Genomic DNA, 24,633 nt, shown 5'->3' on the forward strand with positions numbered 1-24,633 from the left:
ACACTGGTCTCATTAACCACATCAAGGGTAGTTCATCCTTGTTCCTCAGGGATGTCCCAGACATCAGAAAAATGTTTCTGATTTGGAGAGAAGTTTGCTCCAAAGCCACTTCGGGCTGCTCTTAATTTGTGAAAAGCACTTTAAAAATCACAAAGGGAAGAAAAAGAAACTGGAGTAACACACATAACTCTGCAGATCAGGCAGCTTCTTTGGAAAGAAATAAACAGTCAATATTTTGGGCCAAGACCCTTCTTCGGATCTTCACGAAGGGTCTCAGCCCAAAGTGTCAACTATTCATTTCCATAGATGTTGCCTGGCCTGCTGAATTCCTTCAGTGTTTTGTGTGTGTTGCTCTGGATTTCCAGCATCTGCAGAATCTCTTGTGAAACTGAAGCCATGTTGTGCCTCTCTGCCACTGCAGATTACTCCTCCATCCAATCAGATACTGCATGATCCTATCCTAAATTCCTTCCTGAACCATTCCACAACCCATAATTCCCATAAATTCCAAAAAATCCATCATAATCAATCGCTTCTCTCTTGGGTCTCCATAATCAGTCATGAATGGATTCAACAAATGAGCATCCTTCAATAATTCATTCATCTTTCCTTTTCTGATCTCCTAATGGTTGCTACAGCTCTCAGATCCCAGACCTGGTTGCTTCTGTGTTCCTGCTAATCAATTACACATAGTTGTCGTTACCACAGATGACTCTGGAGGTCGAGTCGTTGGGTAAATTTAGAGCAGAGTTTAATAGGTTCTTGATTAGTCAGGGCTTCAAAGGAAGAAGACTGGTGAATGGGGTTGAGACGGATGACAAATCAGCCATAATCGAATGGTGGAGGAAATCAGGTTTAATATCACCAAAATGTTGTGAAATTTGTTAAATTTGCGGCAAAAGTACAATGGGCCAAATGGCATAATTCTGCTCCTATGTCTTATGGTCTTATCGTATTGTCACCGTTTAGTACGTCATCACGTTCACCCTTCCCTGCGCACCCTTGGTTCCATCTGCCTTTTGTTTTTGTCTGCCTGTATCTATCTTCTACCTGTCTCATCTCCCGACTCCACTCCTGTGTTAGAGTCTTGTAAGTAGAACAGCTTGACAATGATCCCAACTTTGGGATTTTTCCATTCGCCCATGGACGGTGCCCAAATTCCCAGAAATTAGAGTCTTAAAGGGAAACAGGCCCTCTGGCCCGTCAAGTCCAAGCTGACCAACATCAAGTTCATTTATACACAAATCTTGTTTTAAACCATTTTAACCTCTCCACGTTCTCTTCACTCATCCGTTACGTGCCGTGACATATGACATGGGAGAACATGGTTTTTCCATGACCATGATTGTTTTTGGCAAATTTTTCTACAGAAGTAATTTGCCATTGCTTTCTTCTGGGCAGTGTCTTTACAAGACGGGTGATCCCAGCCATTATGAATACTCTTCAGAGATTGTCTGCCTGGTGTCAGTGGTTGCATAACCAGGACTTGATACATGCACCAGCTGCTCACGTGACCATCCACCACCTGGTCCCATGGCTTCATGTGACCCTGATTGGGGGGGGGGGGTCCAAAAGGGCTCCTTGCCCAAGGATGACTTGCTAGATAGTGATAGAAGGAGTGCCTTACCCCTCCTTTGGTAGAGACGCATCTCCACCTTGCCGTCCACTCTTCGACTCACAATTCTTCCACTCAGAACATACTCAACACACTAGGGGCCATTTACAATGGACAATTAGACTACCAACCCAGATATTTTTGAGATGTTGGAAGAAACTGGAGCACTCTTGTGATCATGGCAAATCTTGCAAACTCGGTATGAACAGCACCCAAGATCAGGATCAAACCAGGGTCACTGGAACAGGGAAACAGCAGCCCTATGAGTGGTTGAGCGGTGTCACTCTCAGCCTGGCATGAAGACTCCTGTGCACAGGACTGAATGAGGTTGCAGAGGGTTGGAGACTCAGCCATCTCCATCATGGACATAAGTCACTCTACCATGGAGGACACCTTCAAAAGGTGGTGCCTCAAGAAGGCGGTGTCCATTGTTAAGGAGCCTCAACATCGGAGACATGCTCTCTTCTCATCGCTATCAATGAGGAGCGACATGAGCCTGAAGACACACACTCAGAACTTAAGGACCAGCTTCTTCTCCTCAGATTTCTGAAAGGTCCATGAACATCACCTCACTAGTCCTCCTTTGCTCCATTTATTATTTATTTATCTATTTATGTATTTGTCTACCTTTGTATTATTGTAACTTATAGTAATTTTTTGTATTGCACTATACTGACACCACAAAGCAACAAATTTTGCGACATGTGTCAATGATAACAGACCTGATCCTGCATCACTGTGCCACCATCCAAGGCACTGTGCACCCACAGTGGAACTTATTTGGGGGCGGTCTCTCTGTTACAGTCCTCTTCCTTTATAAATGCTACCAGGAAAAGGTATCGGCACATTAAAACTTTTGAACCACTCTCGGTTTCTCAAAGCCTGGCCACTTACTCCCCAAACTCAGCAGCTCAGTGTCACCACAACCACTGACAAAGTGGTCACTCGCAGAACAAGGTTATAACTTCACAACGTTACACAGTCAGTAAGATCAGAGTGGAACAGGCCTGAAGGGGCAGGTTTTTGTCACATAGTGGTGAGGGTGTGGAGCAAGCCGCTAGAGGAAGTGGTCAAGGTGGGAAAGGCTGAACAGGTTCGGACTTTATTCCCTGGAGCATAGGAGAATGAAGAGGGGATTTGATAGAGGTGTACAAAATTATGAGAGGGATAAATAAGGCAAATGCAAGCAGGCTTTTTCCACTGTGTTTGGGTAAGACTACAACTAGAGGTGAAGGGTGAAATGTTTAAGGGGATCACGTGGGGGAGCTTCTTCACTCAGAGGGTGATGAGATTGTGAAACAAGCTGCCAGTAGAAATGGTGGGTGTGGATTTTATTTCAACATTTAAGAGAAATTTGGGTAAGTACATGGATAAGAGGGTTTTGGAGAGCTACGGTCCAGGTGTGGGTCAATGGGACTGGGCAGAACAACAGTTTAGCGTGGACTAGATGGGCTGAAGGCCTTGTTTCTTTGTAGAACTCTATGACTCTACGATTACAACACTTAAAAAAACATTTGAACAGATCTCTGTTCAGAAACACCTAGAAACATATGGGTCAGTGCAGTTGGGGCTAGCACTGGAAAGTTGGCGTGAATGAGTTGGGCCAAAGGGCCTGTTTCTGTTTTGTATAACTCCGTGACTCGAAGAAATGCAGCTTGCTTCATGTAACTCATTGCCAGTGGAAAGGGTATATACAGAGCTGTGAATTATCTTCCAGTATTCACTACAAAAGGTAGTGGATATGGCCCAGTACATCACGGGTAAAGCCCTCCCAACCATTGAGCACATCTGGATGAAATGTTGCCATAGAAAAGCTGCATTCATCATCAAATATCCTCACTACCCAGGCCATACTCTTTTGTCACTGCTGCCATCAGGTAGAAGGTACAAGAGCCTCAGGACTCGCACCACCAGTTCAAGAACAGTTACTACCCCTCAACCATCAGGCTCCTGAACAAAAGAGCATAATTATACTCATTCTATTTCTAGTGTTCCCACAGCCAATGATTTCACTTTAAGGACTCTTTATCTTGTTATTTCATGCTTGTTATTTCTTGCGATTTATTTATATTTGCATTTGCACAATTTGTTGTTCATTGATCCTGTTTACAGTTACTGTTCTATAGATTTGCTAAGTATGCCCGCAGGAAAAAGAATCTCAGGGTTGTATGTGGTGACATTTATGTACTCTGATAATAAATTTTATTTTGAACTTTGAACTTTAATAGCTGGCTTGGTACCAATTTTACATATCAACAGGTGATAATGCATTCTTCCAGATAACATGTTCAAAGTGCAAGGTACCAACTCTCAAGACCAGGTTTTCGACAGAATCAAAAAATAATGGAGAAACCACAGGCCTTTCAACAGTGTGGCACAAGGAAAGGGGTGAGTATTATTTCCTCTTGGTCATTGCTTGCCTTGTGTTCACAATGTTCTGTTCCTCACTCTGAGCAGGATGACGGTTCCTCTCTGCCTTGCCTGTGGTCAGCACTGTGCCCACAGAATCTCTGTACTGCAAAAGAAATAAGAACATGGTGTATGCTGGAAATCTGAATGAAAAATAGAATGTGTTGGAAACACTCAGCAGATCGGGCAGCCTCTGGGGAGAGAGAGCAATGGAGATATGTTTCAGGTCAATATCCCTTCATCAGAGCCCAAACATTCTGGAAATTTGATTGTTTTTGAGCAAATGTAGAAAGAAGAATATTGTATAATGTTTCCAATCACGATGCAGAGGGCAAACATAAATGGCTCCTGTACTGGGGAACTTACACCAGGAGGTTTTGAATACTCAATGATTCAGGAATAGCTTCTTCCCCTGTGCTGTCAGCTTTCTGAAAAGTCCATGAACCTATGAAGACTACCTCAATATTCCTTTTTTGCCCTATTTACTTACTTTGTAATTTTAGTAATTTGCTAAATTGTGGGGTCATAATTTTAAGGTGATTGGAGGAAAGTATAGGGGGGATGTCAGAGGTAAGTGTTTTACACAGAGAGTGCATGAAACGTGCCTCCAGGGGTGGTAACAGAGGCAGATATATTAGAAGCATTTAAGAGACTCTTAGAAGGACATGTGGATGAAAGACAAATGGAGAAAGTAAGGGTTAGATTGACTTGGCCTCCACCGCCGTCTGTGACAATGAATTCCATAGGTTCACCACCCTCTCGCTACAGAAATTCCTCCTCATCTCCATTCTAAAGGGATGTCCTCCTATTCTGAGGCTGTGCTCTCTGGTACTAGACTCTTCCCCTGTAGGAAACATCCTCCCCTATGTAGGCCCTTCAGCATTGGGTAAGTATTGTTGATTTAGGTAGTACACCATGGGTAGAGCACAGAAACTGGCATGCAATGATTTAAAAAAGATTGCATCTTAGTGTAACACGACATGGTGGTTAAATTAATGGATGAGTGTTCAAATGTGGGGACCGTTGATCCAGAGATGTGAGTTCAAATCCTTTGACTATGTCTGGAGAATTGAACTCAGTTAATTATAGAAATGAAGAATCAATAACAATTAGCTTGCTGTTGTAAAATTATATTTGATTACAGACTCTCTGATTCCAACCTACCAAGGTGACTGATTGCTAACTGGTTACTCTGTTTACATAGAAGTAGGCTTGAACAATGAATTATGGCAATGCCAGTGAAATTAATATGAATACATTTGTATATTTAAACACAGCAGTCATCAGTATACCAAGAGAAAGCTTTCAAAAGCCAGACATTACAATTTGAAAGCATTACATCCTCAAAATTATTTCATTCTGCTTATTAATACAATCTTGGACCATATATTTTTAATATGCTTTATCAAGAATAAATACACATATTATAAATATGTGTACGTATATATGGTATACAGAAAAAATAAATTTACTATATATATAAAATGCACTCAGTGGCCACTTTATTAGGTACATTGCTACACCTGCTCATTAATGCAAATATGTAATCAGCCAATCATGAGGCAGCAACTCAGTGTGTAAAAGCATGCAGATATGGTCAAGAGGTTCAGTTGTTGTTCAGACCAAACATCAGAATTGGGTAGAAATGTGGTCTAGCTGACTTTGACCATGGAATCATTGATGGTGCCAAATGGGGTGGTTTGGGTATCTCTGAAACTGCTGATCCCCTGGGATTTTCATGTACAGAAGTTTCTAGAGCAGGGATTCCCAACCTGGGATCCATGGACCCTTTGCTTAATGGTATTGTCCCATGGCATAAAAAAGGTTGAGAACCCCTGCTAGACTTTACAGAGAATAGTGCAAAAAACAAAAAAAAACAAATCCAGTGAGCAGCCATTCTGGGGGTAGAAACACCTTGTTAATGAGCGAGGTCAGAGGAGAATGTCCAGACTGGTTCAAGTTAACGGGAAGGCAACAGTAGCTCAAGTAACCACACATTACAACAGTGGTGTGCAGAAGAACACGCATGTCAAGCCTTGAAGTGGGTGGGCTACAGCAGCAAAAGGCTGCAAACATACATTCACTGGCCACATAATTACATACCTAATGAAGTGGACAACGAGACTATATATAGTATATATTATATTTCTATATATTTTTTTCAAACTACACATTTCATTGTATGTAATAAATAAATATGAATTTGTATCTGAATATTCTCCCTCAATCTTGCACCAGTGTAACTAATCTATAATTAATATTAATTTAAATCGAGTTAATGAATTACCTGTTATGCAGCTGGTGTTTAGATCAGCAACGAAGGTCCTCCATCTCGTCTGTCCTTGGCCACATAGGACTCTTCTTTGGTCTCTCCGTGACAATTATTTTGTCCAATCTAGGATGTTAGCCCTGAACCTGGAGGACCGGTAGACTACTGTTAGTCTGGCCCCGACCCTCTGACCTGTTTGGCATGGGTGACTCTAACAAGAGCCCTGACTCAAGCCCCATACAGTAGCTCTCCGGATCATTGAGGCACATAAACCTTCAAACCACAAGAAGGTTGTGGTCTTCTTGGAGGAATTTAAGTTTATGTTCACTTTTATTGACTGTGACTAAATTTCACAGCAATTATACACTGTGTATGTAAGCCTATAATGATAATAAACTTGACTAAACTCGAACATTGTACAGTCCTTCAGATAATAAACTTGATATAATTGAACTAATTAAAACAATTTACACAACCCTGCAAGTAATTTACTTTGACCCTTCCAATATTGTCTGCCAACTTTTTTTATGATTTATTATTATTCTGTCAGAAAATTTGGGATTTAATGCTGGGCTGACTTTATTATTCTACAGCGTTTGACCAGTGTGCTGGTTTTGGCTACTCTAGTGTCTGTTTTTGGATCCTCCTTCCAATATGGTTATAATGTCGCGGTTATCAATTCTCCAAGTTTGGTAAGTTATACAAAGATTTTATATTTTCCATGTTTGCTTGCTGGATTCTGCATGACGACTGTATTCTATTAAGAACCTGGAACATAGAACATTACACAATGTTGTGCCAATCTTTTAACCTACTGTAAGATCAGTTTCACCCTTCCCTCCGACAGAGTCCATTCTTCTTTCATCTTTGTGCCTATCGAAGTGTCTCTTACATGTTGCTGATGTATCTGTCTCTACCAGTGCCCCTGGGCAGGGCGTTCATGCATCTAACACTCTCTGTGTAAAATCCTACCTCTGCCACCCCTATACTTTCCTCCCATCACTTTAAAATTACGCCCTCTCATAGTAGCCATTTCCACCTCTGAGTGTCCATTCTATCGATGGCCTTTATCACTTCTCATCGTCCTTCGCTCATAAGAGAAAAGCTCCAGCTCACTCAACCTATCCTCCTAAAATATGCTGTAATACAGGCAGCATCCTGGTAAATCTCCTGTGCATCCCGACATGGAGAGAATGTTTCCTACGGAGGGAGAGTCTATGACCAAAAAGCACAGCCTCAGAATAGAAGGATGTCCCTTTAGAAATTTCTGTAGCTGGAAGCTGGTGAATCTGTGGAATTTGTTTCTACACTGGCTGTGGAGACCAAGTCACTGGGTATATTTAAAACATGGTTGATAGGTTCTTGATTAGAAAGGGCATCAAAGGTTACGGGAGAAGATAGGAGAATAGGGTTGAGAGGGAAAATAAATCATCCATGATGGAATGGTGGAGCAGACCCCATGTGCCAAATGACCTCATTCTGCTCCAATGTCTTATGGTCTTTTAATAAATCTATATCTTACTTTGAGAAGCAATCAGAGATTTTTACAAATCTGTTTTATCCTGATTTCATTATGCAATTTTATTATCTTACCCATTGCTCCTGTTTAGTTCTGTCTGAGCACCTCTGCTCTTCCCTCAGGTCTAAGGGAGTGTCCCTGATTCAAACTATTAGCTGGCTTCTCTTTCCATCACTCAGCTGACTGATTTCCTCCTGCATTTTCTGATTTTGCTTCAGATTTCATCACCTGTATTTTTATTACTTCTACCAAATTGATCCTTAAATGACAAAGACAATCCCTTACACGACATCTATCTACTCTCCCAACTTTAATTACAGCAAGTGGAATTTGCCAGGGCAGTGATGTTATAAATGGGGGCAAAAAATCAAATGGATCCATCCCAGTAATGAATGCTCTCACTAAGTTGCAAGCTGCATGATGCACCATCAATAACTCTCTCTGCTACGTAAAAGTGAGGTATCGGCTTTTATTGACTGGAAGAAGGAACAAGCAGTAGTTGACCACCATACTACATCCTGGAGACTGAGAGGCCGGGCTCAGACCTCCATCACCTTTATACAGGGGTCTGTGGGAGGAGCCACAGGGGCAGTCATCAGGGGCGTGTCCAGACAGGTATATGTAGTTCACCACACTGCATGAGTTACTGAGTGGATGAAAGTTGAAGTTATTGTGGGACCCATCACATGGTATCAACAGCCTTAACTGGTCCTGTGGAAGGGTGATCCCAATCCCAAGTATTTAATATTTCAATAAGATTTGAGTGATCTTGTATATACTGTATATATTGTTTGATTAAGTGTTCTTGTTTGTTTAAATAAATAATTATGGGTTTTATTTAAAAACACATTAATTGTATTCGTCATCGCACTACCATGTGATACGTGCTCACCTCACTTAAAGTCAAAGCGAATTTACTTGCATTCCCAGATTCCCATGTTTTTCTTTATATCAGTTTTAACATTTTGCAGTTACAAAATATAACACAAGTGAATCCCCCAGCGTTATTCAATCTGAAAGAACTAATTCACTAAAGAATATAACAAGAATCAAAGGATCAACTTTATTCCCCATATATATTTACGTGTTTGGAATTTGCAGTGGTGTGTTAGCGCGACATGCAACAAAAATCACCGTTGAACGGTTATATGGAGAAAAGAATTATATAAAAATAAAGTTAGAGGATTAAAGTTCAGATATGGAATGAAACGTACATAAATACCTACACGTATTTATAATGTAAACGGTATTATAAAACAAAATGTTGGCGGAATTCAGCAGGTCAGGCAGCAACTATAGGGAGGAATAAACAGTCAACGTTTCGGGTCAAGACATTAAAGTTCTAAAGTTCAAAGTAAATTTATTATTAAAGTACATATATTTCACAATATACAACACTGAGATTCATTTTCTTGTGGGCATACTCAATAAATCTGAAGAATAGTGACTATAATAGTCGGAAAGACCGCACCAACTTTGGCATTCAGCCAGTGTTCTAAAGTCAACAAACTGTGCAAGGACAAAAAATAATAATAAATAAATAAGCAATATATATCAAGAACATGAAATAAAGAGTCCTTGAATGTGAGTCCTTTATATTGTGGGAACATTTCAACGATGGGGCAAGTGAAGTTGAGTGAAGTTATCACCTTTGGTTCAAGAGCCTGAAGTTTGAGGGGTAATAACTGTTCCTGAACCTGGTGGTGTGGGGTCCCTGAGGCTCCTATCCCTTCTTCCCGAGAACAACAGTGAGAAGAGTGCGTGACCTGGGCAGTGGGAGTCCCTGATGATCGATTGGGACTCTTTCCTGATTACTCCTCCCCATTGATGATGCCTGACCTGCTGAGTTCCTCCAGCATTTTGTGTGTGTTTTGCTGGATTTCCAGCATCTGCAGAATCTCTTGTGCTAATGACCAGTGTAAAAAGTAGTTTAAAGTGTTTAAGGTAATAGATAGAGGGTGTTGGGGGATATTGGAATGCTTGATCAAATTAAAAGCCAGGAGGAAGAAACTTTTAAGATTGTATTGTCTTTTTAAAGAAGTCCAATAGCGCTTACTAAAAGGGAGTTTTTGGAAAAAGAAGTGCCAGTAGTGTCTGCAACTATTTTTCCTGCCCACTTCTTTGTCCTGGGCACATACAAGTCCTAAACACATATATTATATAAAATATAGCAGCATTGTGAAGCCCTGCTTATCTCTCAGTAATGCTTTCCAAACAACCTGCTCTCTGGAGTTCATACTATGTGCAGAGCAGTATAATAAAAATCATTGAGTCAGATCATGAGAATTCAAGTTCAAGTTTAAATTTATTGTCATCTCACTGCACATATATTCAACCAAACGAAACAACATTCCTCCGGACCACAAAACATATATCACACACAGCACATAAATGAAAGTATTACCACAAATAAGTTAATAAAATATAGTTGAAAGTGCATGCACAGGTACACAGTAAGCAGCTCGCTGTATGGTGACGGAACCTCAGTGGTGGCAGGTCATGAAACCACCTCTTCCCCAGAGCTTTAGTTCAGTTGCAACACACTTTGTGTGAAAGTAACATTTGGCAATGCCCTCTCTTTGTAACAAGGCTTTATGGCACAGAAACATATAAACATAAGACACTACAGTAATGTACAGGCCCTTCAGCCCACTATGTTTTGCCAATATTATAACCTACTCTAAGTCCATCTAACCCTTCCCTCCCTCATAGCCCTCCATTTTTCTATCATTCACGTGCCTAACTAAGAGTTCCTTAAATGTTCCTTAAAGATTGGATTGGACAGGCTAGATGCAGGAAGATTGGATTGGACAGGCTAGATGCAGGCAGATTGTTTCCGATGTTGGGGAAGTCCAGAACGAGGGGTCACAGTTTAAGGATAAAGGGGAAGCCTTTTAGGACCAAAATGAGGAAAAACTTCTTCACACAGAGACTGGTGAATCTGTGGAATTCTCTGCCACAGGAAACAGTTGAGGCCGGTTCTTTGGCTATATTTAAGAGGAAGTTAGATATGGCCCTTGTGGCTAAAGGGATCGGGGGGTATGGAGAGAAAGCAGGTACAGGGTTCTGAGTTGGATGATCAGCCATGATCATACTGAATGGCGGTGCAGGCTCGAAGGGCCAAATGGCCTACTCCTGCACCTATTTTCTATGTTTCTATGTTTCCTAAAATATCTTCCTTTACCATCACCCCGGCAGGGCATCCCATGCACCCATAACTCTCTGTGTAAAGAACGTACCTCTGACAAATCCCCGATACTTTCCTCCAATCACCTTATAGCTATGCTGCTCGTATTAACCATTTCCGCCCTGTGAAATGAATTTGAACAAAAGCACAAGGAGCAACACTTCTGCTTTCAAGTGGCACATTACTTACTCCAGGTTTCAGATAACTGCGATTGCTTCATCACCAACTCTCTATACTCACTTTTTCACACAGCCCCACCCCACGCACACACCAGAGGAGGTTCCCCTTGTCCTCACTTTCAACCCAAACATTCTCCATGTTCAGTGGATATCAGAATTTAGGTCAGAGATCAGGAGGAACTGATACTGAAATTCTCTGCCCAAGGAAGCAGTAGGAAATTACCTCATTAAATATATTTAAGACACAGTTAGATAGGCTTTTACATAGAAAGGGGATTCAGGGTTCTTTGGAAAAGACGGGTAGTTGGAGTTGAGTCCATGGCCAGATCAGCCTTGATCTTATCTTCAGTGTAATCCAATCATCAAAGACTTCTTTCCCTTTCCTCCACTTTCTGTGTGATCTTACTAAATGGGAAGGGGTAGTGTTGAGGCCAAATCTCCCCTAATTCATCTGTTTCTGCAAAGGATATGATTTGTCATCATCTGATAAGAATGGTAGACCAGCTCCTCTCTAAGCCCAAGAATTCTATTTAGCAGATGTAAGTAGAACGAAGGAAAACAAATCGCTCTGTGAGATACTACATGGATAGGCCCTTCCAGTCCTTCCAGCCACACCGCGGTGACCCCTGAGATACGGTGTGGATAGGCCCTTCCGGTCCTTCCAGCCACGCCGCGGTGACCCCTGAGATACGGTGTGGATAGGCCCTTCCAGTCCTTCCAGCCACACTGCGGTGACCCCTGAGATACGGTGTGGATAGGCCCTTCCGGTCCTTCCAGCCACATCGCGAAGCAACCCTGAGATACGGTGTGGATAGGCCCTTCCGGTCCTTCCAGCCACACCGCGAAGCGACCCTGAGATACGGTGTGGATAGGCCCTTCCGGTCCTTCCAGTCACGCCACGGTGACCCCTGAGATACGGTGTGGATAGGCCCTTCCGGTCCTTCCAGCCACACCGCGAAGCGACCCTGAGATACGGTGTGGATAGGCCCTTCCGGTCCTTCCAGCCACGCCGCGGTGACCCCTGAGATACGGTGTGGATAGGCCCTTCCAGTCCTTCCAGCCACACCGCGAAGCGACCCTGAGATACGGTGTGGATAGGCCCTTCCGGTCCTTCCAGTCACGCCACGGTGACCCCTGAGATACGGTATGGATAGGCCCTTCCGGTTCTTCCAGCCACGCCGCGGTGACCCCTGAGATACGGTGTGGTTAGGCCCTTCCGGTCCTTCCAGCCACGCCGCGGTGACCCCTGAGATACGGTGTGGATAGGCCTTTCCGGTCCTTCCAGTCACGCCGCGAAGCAGCCCCTGATTTCACCTTACCCAATCACGGGACACTTTACAATGACCAATTAACCTACCAACCGGTACATCTTTGGACATCATTTTTCCATAAGAAACACTCTTGTGTTTATTAAAGTTGAATGGACTGGATGTTCTTTAACAATTTCTTGTCTTACAGTACATGCAAAGGTTTTACAACCAGTCTTACTTTGATCGATATGGGAAATACATGGACAGTAGCTTCCAGACGTTGCTGTGGTCCCTCACTGTCTCCATGTATCCACTCGGAGGATTCTTCGGCTCCTTGATGGTTGCCCCACTGGTGAATTATTTCGGCAGGTGAGAAAATGGTGATCAGCTGATCCAATACAGAATCCTGGGGTGTATGGGGTGTCCAGGGAAGGGTGGCACTTCTGGTGAGGGGGCTTGTCGTGTCCATTCCGGGGCAGCTCGCTCACTTTTGGTCCCCACCGGACACTCAGCTCTCACCTGTGGCTCCAAGTAGCCGTTTGCATGTGACAGTGGCCACACCCTGGTGCACCAATTCGACAGGTGAGCTAAACCAGGCGAGGGTAGCTGGTGGGCCTCGTACCCCGGTGAGATAAGGACATGCCGATTCTAGCATGCGAAGTCAGCTCTGGCGGACTGGGCAAATGAGATCCACTGTCCAAGAATGCGTTTCTGCAACGCCCCATACAGAGTGAAGGGCAGGGCAAGGCACAGAAGACATCATGGTCACCCGTTGCAGCCAACAAAGAGCCAGTTTGTGACACTTGTTTCGTACCACTGGATCCGGACTTGTGAGGTCAAGACAGTGGAACTACACCAGTGCAATGTCTTTTCCCCTTTAAAATCTCTCCCGCATCGGTTTCCTGTCATCACCCTCACCGCCACCACAGAATCCATAAGAGAGTCATCTGACTGACGGCTTTCAGTGAAGTGACCATCTGCAGGAATGTATCATCAGAATCCCAATCAGCATCAGCTTCATTATCACTGACGTATGCTTGAAATTTGTTGTCTTACAGAGGTAAAAATGGTGATTGTCCTTTGTGTCCAACCTGGAGTACTGCGCGCGGTTCTGAGCAAGGATATGTTGGCTTTGGAGGCGGTGCAGAGGAGGTTCACCAGGTTGATTCCAGAGATGAAGGGGTCAGATTATGAGGAAAGATTGAGTCGCCTAGGACTCTACTTGCTGGAGTTCAGAAGAATGAGAGGAGATCTTATAGAAACATGTAAAATTATGAAAGGGATAAATAAGATAGAGGAAGAAAAATTGTTTCCACTGGTAGGTGAGACTAGAACTATGGGACATAGCCTCAAGATGCAGGGGAGTAGATTGAGGACGGAGATGAGGAGGAACAGAGAGTGGTGAATCTGTGGAATTCCCTGCCCAATGAAGCAGTGGAGGCTGCCTCAGTAAATATATCTAAGACAAGGTTGGATAGATTTTTGCATAGTAGGGGAATTAAGAGTTATGGGGGAAAGGCAGGAAGTTGGAGATGAGTCCATGGCCAGATCAGCCATGATCTTATTGAATGGCGGAGCAGGCTCGATGGGCCAGGTGGCCGACTCCTGCTCCTATTTCTTATGTTCTTATGACAGGAGAGCCGTGCAGGAGAGTTTTTAGTGGAAAAACCATTGCACATGGGCAGCTCCACTCTCTCAACCTCAGAGGTCAGTGTCTGGTCTTACGAGTAGTCGTCAGAAACTGGGGTCTCCCTTTGTTGCAATGGATGACCATGACTTGCTCTATGCCTCGTCCTGCCCTTCGATCACCACAAAGCGTTTCAAAACCACCGTTTTGGCTGTTGAATCTCACTGTAAATCTCATTTGCCCAGTCCATAGGTGCTGATTAGTTATGCTAGGACAGACATGTCCCAGTCTCACCAGGGTTTTCGGCTGTCGGCTACCCTCTCCCGGTTTAGCCCGCCTAGCAAAGCGGTTTACAGGGTGTGGCTGCTGTCACATGTAAACAGCTACTCGGAGCCACAGGTGAGAGCTGAGTGTCCGGTGGGGAGCAAAGGTGAGTGAGCTGTCCTGAAGTAGACATGACAAGCCTCTTCCCAGAGCTGCAACCCCTCCCTGGACACCCCATAAACCCCATACTGTATATAGAGTACATTTTATACATCAGATAGACTATTCATAGTATTCTGTATTTCATGGATAAAATATACTATATAATATATCTCATACATAAAATATTCTATACAGTGAAAAATATATGTACAGTATTTATAAGAATTGAATAAGTAGTGTAAAAATAGTGAGGTAGTGTTCATGAATTCACGGACCATTCAGAAACCTGATGGTGGAGGAAAAGAAGCTGTTCCTAAATACTGAGTGTGTGTCTTTAGGCTTCTGTACCTCCCCTCAGATGGCAGTAATGAGCAGAGGGTCCTGGGTGATGGGGTCCTCAATGATGGATGCCACCTTTTGAGGCATCGCCTTTTGAAGATGTCCTCGATGGTGGGGAAGCTGACGGAGTTCACAACTTTCTGCAGTAAGCCTTAACCACAGCTGGAATTTTAAAAAAGCATTCAACTTCAACTTCAGCTGGTTCTCCTTTCAAAAAGCTCCCCAAAAGCCCCAAAAAAGCCTGAAACCACATATGGCCAGGCACAAGGACACCTATGATAAGATTACTGAATGGTCTTCTCATACAAAAAGATAGATTATGGCCTCAAAATCTATCTTGTCATGACTTTACACTTACTGTTGTTCTGCACTGCATTTTCTTTGTACTTATTACTAATCAAGAGCCTATCAACCTCCGCTTTAAATATACCTGACAATTGGTCTCCACAGCCGTCCGCAGCAATGATTCCTATAGATTCAACACCCTCAAGCTAAAGAAGTTCCTCCTCACCTCTGTTCTAAAAAGACGTTCTTCTACTCTGAGGCTGTGCCCTCTGGTCAATAGACAATAGACAGTAGGTGCAGGAGTAGGCCATTTGGCCCTTCTAGCCAGCACCGCCATTCACTGTGATCATGGCTGATCATACACAATCAGTACCCCGTTTCTGCCCTCTCCCCATATCCCTTGACCCCACTATCTATAAGAGCTCTATCTAACTCTCTCTTGAATGCATCCAGAGACTTGGCCTCCACTGCCTTCTGGGGCAGAGCATTCCACATATCCACCACTCTCTGGGTGAAAAAGTTTTTCTGCATCTCTGTTCTAAATGGCCTACCCCTTATTCTTAAACTGTGGCCTCTAGTTCTGGACTCACCCATCAGCGAGAACATGCTTCCTGCCTCCAGTGTGTCCAATCCCTTAATAATCTTATGTTTCAATCAGATCCCCTCTCATCCTTCTAAATTCCAGTGTATACAAGCCCAGTCGCTCCAATCTTCCAACATATGACAGTCCCGCCATTCCGGGAATTAACTTTGTGAACCTATGCTGCACTCCCTCAATAGCAAGAATGTCCTTTCTCGAATTTGGAGACCAAAACTGCACACAAAAGGTTCTCCAGGTGGGGTCTCACCAGGGCCCTGTACAGCTGCAGAAGGACCTCTTTACTCCTATACTCAATTCCTCTTGTTATAAAAGCCAGCATGCCATTAGCTTTCTTCACTGCCTGCTTTGCCTGCATGCTTGCTTTCATTGACTGATGTACAAGAACACCTAGATCTCGTTGTACTTCCCCTTTTCCTAACTTGACTCCATTTAGATAGTAATCTGCCTTCCTGTTCTTGCCACCAAAGTGGATAACCTCACATTTATCCACATTAAACTGCATCTGCCATACATTTGCCCACTCACCCAACCTGTCCAAGTCACCCTGCATTCTCATAACATCCTCCTGACATTTCACACTGCCACCCAGCTTTGTGTCATCAGCAAATTTGCTAATGTTACTTTTAATCCCTTCATCTAAATCATTAATGTATATTGTAAACAGCTGTGGTCCCAGCACCGAACCTTGCGGTGCCCCACTGGTCACAGCCTGCCATTCCGAAAGGGACCCGTTAATCACTACTCTTTGTTTCCTGTCAGCCAGCCAATTTTCAATCCATGTCAGTACTCTGCCCCCAATACCATGTGCCCCAATTTTGCCCACTAATCTCCTATGTGGGACTTTATCAAAAGCTTTCTGGAAGTCCAGGTACACTACATCCACTGGCTCTCCCTTGTCCATTTTCATAATTACATCCGCAAAAAACTCCAGAAGATTAGTCAAGCATGATTTTCCCTTCATAAATCCATGCTGACTCGGACTGATCCTTCTACTGCTATCCAAATGTGTCATAATTTCCTCTTTTATAATTGACTCCAGCATCTTTCCCACCACTGACGTCAGGCTAACCGGTCTATAATTCCCCATTTTCTCTCTCCCTCCTTTCTTGAAAAGTGGGACAGTATTAGCCACTGTCCAATCAGCAGGAACTGTTCCTGAATCTATAGAACATTGGTAAATGATTACCAATGTGTCCATGATTTCTAGAGCCACCTCTTTAAGTACCCTGGGATGCAGACCATCAGGTCCTGGGGACTTATCAGCCTTCAGACTCAACAGTCTATCCAACACCATTTCTTGCCTAATATAAATTTCCTTCAGTTCATCCTTTACCCTAGTTCCTTTGGCCACTATTACATCTGGGAGATTGTTTGTGTCTTCCCTCGTGAAGACAGATCCAAAGTACCTGTTCAACTCATCTGCCATTTCCTTGTTCCCCATAATAAATTCACCCGTTTCTGTCTTCAATGGCCCAATTTTGGTCTTAACTGCTTTTTTGCTGTTCACATACCTAAAGAAGCTTTTACTATCCTCCTTTATATTCTTGGCTAGTTTACCTTCGTACCTCATTTTTTCTTGGCGTATTGCCTTTTTTGTTCTCTTCTGTTGCTTTTTAAAAGCTTCCCAGTCCTCCGGTTTCCCGCTCATCTTTGCTATGTTATACTTCTCTTTTATTTTTATACTGCCCTTTACTTCCCTCATCAGCCACGGCCGCCCCTTACTCCCCTTAGGATCTTTCTTCCTCTTTGGAATGAACTGATCCTGCACCTTCTGCATTATTCCCAGAAATACCTGCCATTTTTGTTCCACTGTCTTCCCTGCTAGGGTATTGTTCCATTGAACTTTGGCCAGCTCCTCCCTCATAGCTCCATAGTTCCCTTTGTTCAACTGTAATACTGATACATCCGATTTTCCCTTCTCCTTCTGAAATTGTAGGTTAAAACATATCATATTATGGTCACTACCTCCTAATGGTTCCTTTACCTGGAGGTCCCTGATCAAATCCGGTTCATTGCACAACACTAAATCTAGAATTGCCTTCTCCCTGGTAGGCTCCAGTACAAGCTGTTCTAAGAATCCATCTCAGAGGCACTCCACAAACTCCCTTTCTTGGGGTCCAGTACCATTCTGATTCTCCCAGTCTACCTGCATATTGAAATCCCCCATGACAACTGTATCATTACCTTTGCGACATGCCAATTTTAACTCTTCATTCAACTTACACCCTACATGCAGGATCCAGACTGCATCCAGATCCTAGGCTCTCCCATTATTGGAAACATCTCCTCTATGTCCACTCTGTCTGGATCTTTCAGTATTCACTATGATCTTGAATAATGTGCAGGGTTCATTGTAGATTTGTCTTGTATGGATATGGAGATGTTTCGTTGCTTCAAGTTTTGTTCTGCTGTTATCTTATTGAGATTTATATAATGTCATGAAGTTTAAAGCCTGTTACTTTTCCTTCTGAATTTCAGAAAAGGCACCTTGTTGTTTAACAACATCTTTTCTATCATCCCAGCAATATTGATGGGAACAAGCAAGGCATCCAAATCATTTGAAATTATAATTTTTGCCAGAATCATTATTGGAATCTGTGCTGGTAGGTATAGAACTCTCACTCTCTCTCTCTCTCTCTCTCTCTCTCTCTCTCTCTCTCTCTCTCTCTCTCTCTCTCTCTCTCTCTCTCTCTCTCTCTCTCTCTCTCTCTCTCTCTCTCTCTCTCTCTCTCTCCTCTCTCCCTCTCTCCCTCTCTCCCTCTCTCCCTCTCTCCTTCCCTCCCTCTCTCTCCCCTCTCTCTCTCTCTCTCTCTCTCTCTCTCTCTCTCTCTCCTCTCTCTCTCTTTCCCCCCTCCCTCTCTCTCTCCTCTCTCCCTCATTCCCTCTCCCCTCTGTCTCTTCCCCCCCTCCCTCTCTCTCTCTCTCCCTCACCTCGTTCCCTCTCCCTCTCTCTTCCCCTCCCTCCCTTAATCTCTCTCTCTCTCTCCCTCTCTGTTTCTGTCTCTGTCTCTCCCTCCGTCCTCAGCCCCTTTTGGTCTCACCATTCAGGCAGAGAATGTTTGTTTTAAGTTATACAAAAATGTATAAAAATTACAAGCAACACACTCCAAAATGCAGGAAGAACTCAGCAGGTCAGGCAGCTTCCATGGAGAGGAATAAACAGTCAACATTTGGGCTGAGACACTTTCAGCCCAAAACATCAGCTGTTGAGTTCTTCCACCATCTTGTGTGTGTTACTCTAGATTTCCAGCACCCGCAGAATCTCCTGTGTTTATAGAAGAATGAGGGCTTTAGATACGGTAAACGCAAGGAGGTTTTTTTCCACTGAGTCTGGGTGAGGTCATAGGTTAAGAGTAAAAGGTGAAATATTTAAGGGAAACATGAGGGAGAACCTCATCACTCAAAGGGGGGTGCAAGTGTGGAACAAGCTGGCCATGGTTCAATTCAACATTTAAGAGAAGTTTGGGGAGGTACATGGATGGGAGGGGTATGGAGGACTAGGTTGGCGAGACTAGGCAGAATAGAAGTTCGTCACAGATTGGATGGGCCGAAGGGCCATTTTCTGTGCTGTAGTGTTTTATGACTCTATAATTCTCCAATTGCCCTGCCAAGGAGGAACTCAGTGGATGGGGCAGCACAGTAGCATAGTGATTAAAGCAAACGCTTTACATCATCAGCTATTGCCAGTCAGGGTTCAATTCGGCCACTGTCTGTAGGTGTTGGTACTTCCCCCCGTGAACGTGCAGGTTTCCTCTGGGCGCTGTGGTTTCCTCCCACAGTCCGAAGGTGAACAGTTAGGAATAGTGAGTTGTGAGCATGATGTGTTGGTGGTATCACTTGCAGGCTGCCCACAGCGCAATCCCCAGTAATTTGAATTAATGCAAATAATGGATTTCACTGCTTGTTTCTATATTTTGCTGTACAGTACATGTGATAAATCAAGATAGCCTTCAATCGTTAATTCTGTAAACATGAAGTGTTGATAGCTCTTCTTTCACCGGCACCTGATTACAGGGGCGTGGAAGCCAATGAGGACCATGAGGAGGAAATCTCATTGAAACCTATCGTATACTGAAAGGCCTAGACAGAGCGAACGTGGAGAGATGTTTCCAATAGTTGGGGAGTCTAGGACCCAGAAGGCACAACCTCAGAATAGAACAGAGATGAGGAGGAATTTCTGTAGCCAAAGGGTGGGAGAATCTGTGAAATTCATTGACATGTGGAGGCCAAAATCATTGGGGATATTTAAAGTGAGGTCAATAAGTTCTTGATTCATAAGGGCATCAAAGTTTACGGAGAAAAGGCAGGAGATTGGGGATTGAGAGGGAAATTAAATCAGCCGTGGAAGAATGGTGGAGCAGACTCAATGGGCCGAATGGCCTAATACTGTTCCTATGTCAGATGGGTTTATGGTCTAAATTTGCCTTACACAGCTTTAAGGAAGGTTTTAAAAACTGTGCAGGGGGAGAGTTTTGGACCAAGGTAACTGGTGGAAGATCCCCTCCCTCTCAGTCCTGGTAAACAAACTCGGGTCATTCATGAAAATTAGGAACTGTGCTTCGTACAAATTGTCTATTGACTCTGCTCCTTTGTCTAGGCCTCTCATCCAACGTGGTCCCCATGTACCTGGGCGAGCTCTCACCAAAGAACTTCCGAGGAGCCATTGGGGTGATGCCCCAACTCTTCATCACCATCGGAATCCTGATTGCTCAGATATTTGGCTTAAGAAATGTCCTTGCAAATGACAAAGGTATTCTTTTCATCTTGTGATAAAAGATTAGAGTGTAGAATTTTCACTTTTCTAGTTTTTTCCTTGTAGTTTAACTTCTGTTTCTGTTTATAATTTTTATATTAGCATCTACATATATGTAATAGTTCAGTAAATTTTCTAGTAATTGAAAAAGAAAGATTCGCTTACTTTTGCCTCATTAGCTTTATTTGTCATATGTATTTTGAAATATGCAGTGGAATGAGTCATTTTTAACAAATCAAATCAGCAATGATTGTGCCACAAGTGCCAACGTAGCATGCCCACAATTTACTAATCCTAACCCTCATGTCTTTAGGATGTGGTGGAAGCCAGAGCTCTCAAAGGTACAGTAACCATGGGGAGGGACGTACAATCTTCTTACTGACAGTAGGGAGCAATCAAATCCCAATCTTTCAGCTGGCACTGTAAGGCATTAAGCTTCCTGTTACACTACTATGCAGGCCCATTGATTACCACTGTTACTATTGCAGTTGTGTACAAATAAATGGGCAAAGATGCCTCCATTTTGTTTTTTTCTTACAGGTTGGCCATTGCTCTTGGGACTGACTGGAATCCCAGCCGTGGTGGAGTTAATCTTTCTGCCCTTCTTCCCTGAGAGCCCCAGATACATGCTGATTCAAAAGGGCGATGAAATTGGAGCAAGAGCAGGTAACTTGGGCCACACATCTGCGAAAGGACTTGCGGCATTGGCGAGGGCCCAGAGGAGGTTCACGGGAATGAAAGAGTTAACGCATGAGGAGCAAATGATGGCTCTGGGCCTGTTCTTGCTGGAGTTTAGAAAAATGAGGGAAGACCTTACTGAAACTTACCAAGTATTGAAGGGCCTGGAGAGAGTGGATGTGAAGAGGGTGTTTCAAATAGTGGGGAAGTCTAGGATAAGTGTGCACAGACTCAGGATAGAAGGACAACTCTTTCGAACATACGACACTACGGTACAGAACAGTCCCTTCAGCCCAGGACGTTGTGCTAACATTATAACCGACTTTGTCATCAATCTAACTCTGCTCTCCCACATAGCCTCCATTTCACTACCATCTATGTGCCTGTCTAAGAGATGAGGAGGAATTTCTTTTGCCAGAGGGTGGTGAATCTGTGGAGTTCATTGCCATGTTTGGCTGTGGAGGCCAAGTCACTGGGTATGTTTGAAACAGAAGTTCAAACACCTTGATTAGTCAGGGTGTTGTGAGAAGGCAGGAGATTGGGAATGTGAGGGAAAATGAACCAGTCGTGATTAAATGGTGGAGCAGACTCGATGGACAGAGTGGCCTAACCCTGCTCCTATGTTTTATGATCTTCATCATTATCATCACTATGTGCTGTGTCATCTGATGTGGGCAATGGTTGTCTCATCCATGACCATAATTGTTCTTGGCAAATTTTTCTACCAAAGTGGTTTGTCATTGCCTTCCTCTGGGCAGTGCCTTTACAAGACGGGTGACCCCGGCCATTATCAATACTCTTCAGAGATATACTCTTTCCTTACATCTGGCCTGGAATCATTCTGGGCCTCATGTTCAATTAGACTCAGAGTATAACTAAATGACAGCAATTGTTACAGTTGAACAGTGGGAGATCTTAAAAGTTTGGACTAAAGTCTTTAAGGAAGGAGTCTCTGATCAGTGCTTTCTTGTTATCTTGTAAGTGGAGCAGGAATGTTGACATGTGGGAACCAGGAATGCAAAGTCTGTATCTGACGCACCTTGGAGGAAACAAAAGTCAGTGTCAGCAACAGTCAGGAGACCAGTCAGCAAGTGACACAGTGGGCTTCCAATCGTCTCGCATGACCTGGTCCCAGCCTGCTACCAGGGACAAGCTCCACTACTGCAGGGGGACATTTATTCTCGAAACCTTTGTCAGCAAGTAATGAGCAGAAGAACTTGGGAAATAGAAGCAGCAGCAAGGCCACTCAGCCCTTCAAGCCTCTGGTTTATTAGGGGAAAGCTTTGGGAAAATGCTCTCCAACCTCTTTAGTTGATATCCAACTTTTCTGGTGACCAAAATTGGTTTAGGACTAGTAGAATCCTGAGAGAGTCAATGGGGTGTGGGGAGAGTGGAAAGGGGTTAGTGTGATTATGTGGCTGATTGTCAGTGAGATGAAGGTTAAGGCTTACAAAGAGAAATCCCAAAGGTACGCTCAACTTCATGAGTTTACCACGGAATGTCGCCAGAGTGATGAAAAGGCTTTGTTCAGTTTTGCCGTCAGACTTAAGGGAAATATTCCCCTGAAAATGGCTCTCTTATGAGCTTACTTGTGATCATGAGATTTATATTACCTTCTGCTCCCTAGTTCCCAGATCTGTCTTGTCTGGAACAATTGGAATTTTACATTACTTTATGGATTAACAATTGTTCAGTGTTTTATAGTTCAAAGTTCAAAGTAAATTTATTATCAAAGTACACATACACTACCCTGAGATTCATTTTCTTCCAGGCATTCACAGTAGAACAGAGAAACACAACAGAATCAATGAAATACTACACACAAACAGAGATGGACGAATAATTAGAACTGAAGATGGGGCTCTTGTTTGAATTAATACCTACTATAATCATATAACTCCAGAATACTCTCTAGTATGCATAGGAAACAGAGGGGTTTCTGGTGGTAATACAGGACCAGGACCAGGTTGTCAACACAAACAAAAAGATCAAAATACATAACAAAAGACCAACAATTTCAAGACAATAATGCAGAAAATGTCAAGAGAAACCAGAAATCATCCAACAGATTACGAGATCCTGCAGCAGTTTAACTCAATCTGATTACTTACACAGGTACAATCAAGAGGCAAACCTCATTCACCAAAATCTTGCTTTAAAATGCAAATTCATAAAAGACACTGTACCTCACTATAAATACAAGCCTGATCCAGTTTTAGAGTCAGACTCCTACAAATTATATTACGATTGTGGGAGGATGATTCTTTGAATTGTATTTTGTATATGTTCTTTGATAATAAATCTACTTTGAATCTTTTAATTTTTGATCTATTATTACAGATAGGACGTTCCATAATAACCATCTGGATATAATATTACAGGATAAAAAAGTAACAATAAATTACTTAATAGATATAGCCATTCCAAACACACATAACATACAGAAATCAGTAAGTGAAAAATGCCAGAGATATGCTGAATTAAAAGAGGAAATTGAAAGATATGGAACACGAACAGGGTATACATTGTCCCAATACTAATATCTAAAAAGAATATCATCCCAAAGTCACTGCACAATAGCATTAAACAATTCTACCTACACAGCAATATTTATGTAAATCTCCAGAAAGCCACAATACTAAACACCACTGGAATAGTCCGAAGGTTACTCGCAATTGAGAAAGGAGTGTGCCTTGCTTGACTGTACGTCAGGTTTTGCCAGCTTGAACATAGAAAAAATTAAAATGATTATAATTAATTAATTAATAATATTGAGAACATGAGCTGTAGAGTCTTTGGAAGTTTCATCCTTTATTTTTTTTCACCAGTTTTAACATCTCGAGGGTAGTGTTTATGGATGTTATATTAACACAGTGGCCAATTTATTAGGTACAGGAGTGTATGTAATACATATTCAGATTCAGATTCAGTTTATTGTCATTTAGAAACCACAAATGCAATGCAGTTAAAAAATGAGACAACATTCCTCCAGAATGATATCACAAAAGCATATGACAAAACAGACTACACCAGAAAATCCACATAACGTTTGGTAATCCCCAATCCAGAGTCCGGAGAGGCTGCTGCGTATTAATATCGTGCTACCGTCTTAACGCGTTCCCCGGAAAGGAGCTCCAAATCCACCAGACAAAATAAGACCAAAACCTAAAGCTACAAGACCTGCACAAACCACATATTTACAACAGTGCAAACAATAGCATAATTGATTAAAAAAAACAGACTATGTGCACAGTAAAAATAGTCCAAAGACGTTAAATATGTCATCATATACAACCCTGAGATTCGTAAAGTGGCCACTGACTGTATGCCTGTGGTCTTCTGTTGCTGTAGCCCATCCACTTCAAGGTTTGAGATGTTGTATGCTCGGAGATGCTGTTCTGCACACCACTGATATAATGTGTGGTTACTTGAGTTACTGTCGCCTTCCTGTCAGCTTGAACCACTCTGGCCATTCTCCTCTGACCTCTCTCATTAA

The 24,633-nt window shown here is 42.9% G+C and overlaps 1 protein-coding gene across 3 annotated transcripts in view; it reads left to right on the forward strand.

The window, feature by feature from the left end:
- Window positions 1-24,633, forward strand: part of slc2a5 (solute carrier family 2 member 5) — a 43,302-nt gene that overhangs the window by 6,148 nt on the left and 12,521 nt on the right. For 2 of the 3 annotated variants that reach the window (XM_073032275.1, XM_073032273.1), the window contains exons 2-7: window positions 3,895-4,003; window positions 6,887-6,985; window positions 12,637-12,797; window positions 18,185-18,309; window positions 20,304-20,456; window positions 21,000-21,125. In XM_073032275.1, coding sequence (XP_072888376.1) covers window positions 3,959-4,003; window positions 6,887-6,985; window positions 12,637-12,797; window positions 18,185-18,309; window positions 20,304-20,456; window positions 21,000-21,125 — 709 coding nt within the window. In that variant the 5' untranslated portion in view covers window positions 3,895-3,958. Of the gene's footprint in view, window positions 1-3,874; window positions 4,004-6,886; window positions 6,986-12,636; window positions 12,798-18,184; window positions 18,310-20,303; window positions 20,457-20,999; window positions 21,126-24,633 lie in introns of all 3 variants that reach the window. The other variant, XM_073032272.1, reaches the window with a different exon arrangement.

This window comes from Hemitrygon akajei, chromosome 29, assembly GCF_048418815.1.
Source record: "Hemitrygon akajei chromosome 29, sHemAka1.3, whole genome shotgun sequence".
NCBI classification, from domain to species: domain Eukaryota; kingdom Metazoa; phylum Chordata; class Chondrichthyes; order Myliobatiformes; family Dasyatidae; genus Hemitrygon; species Hemitrygon akajei.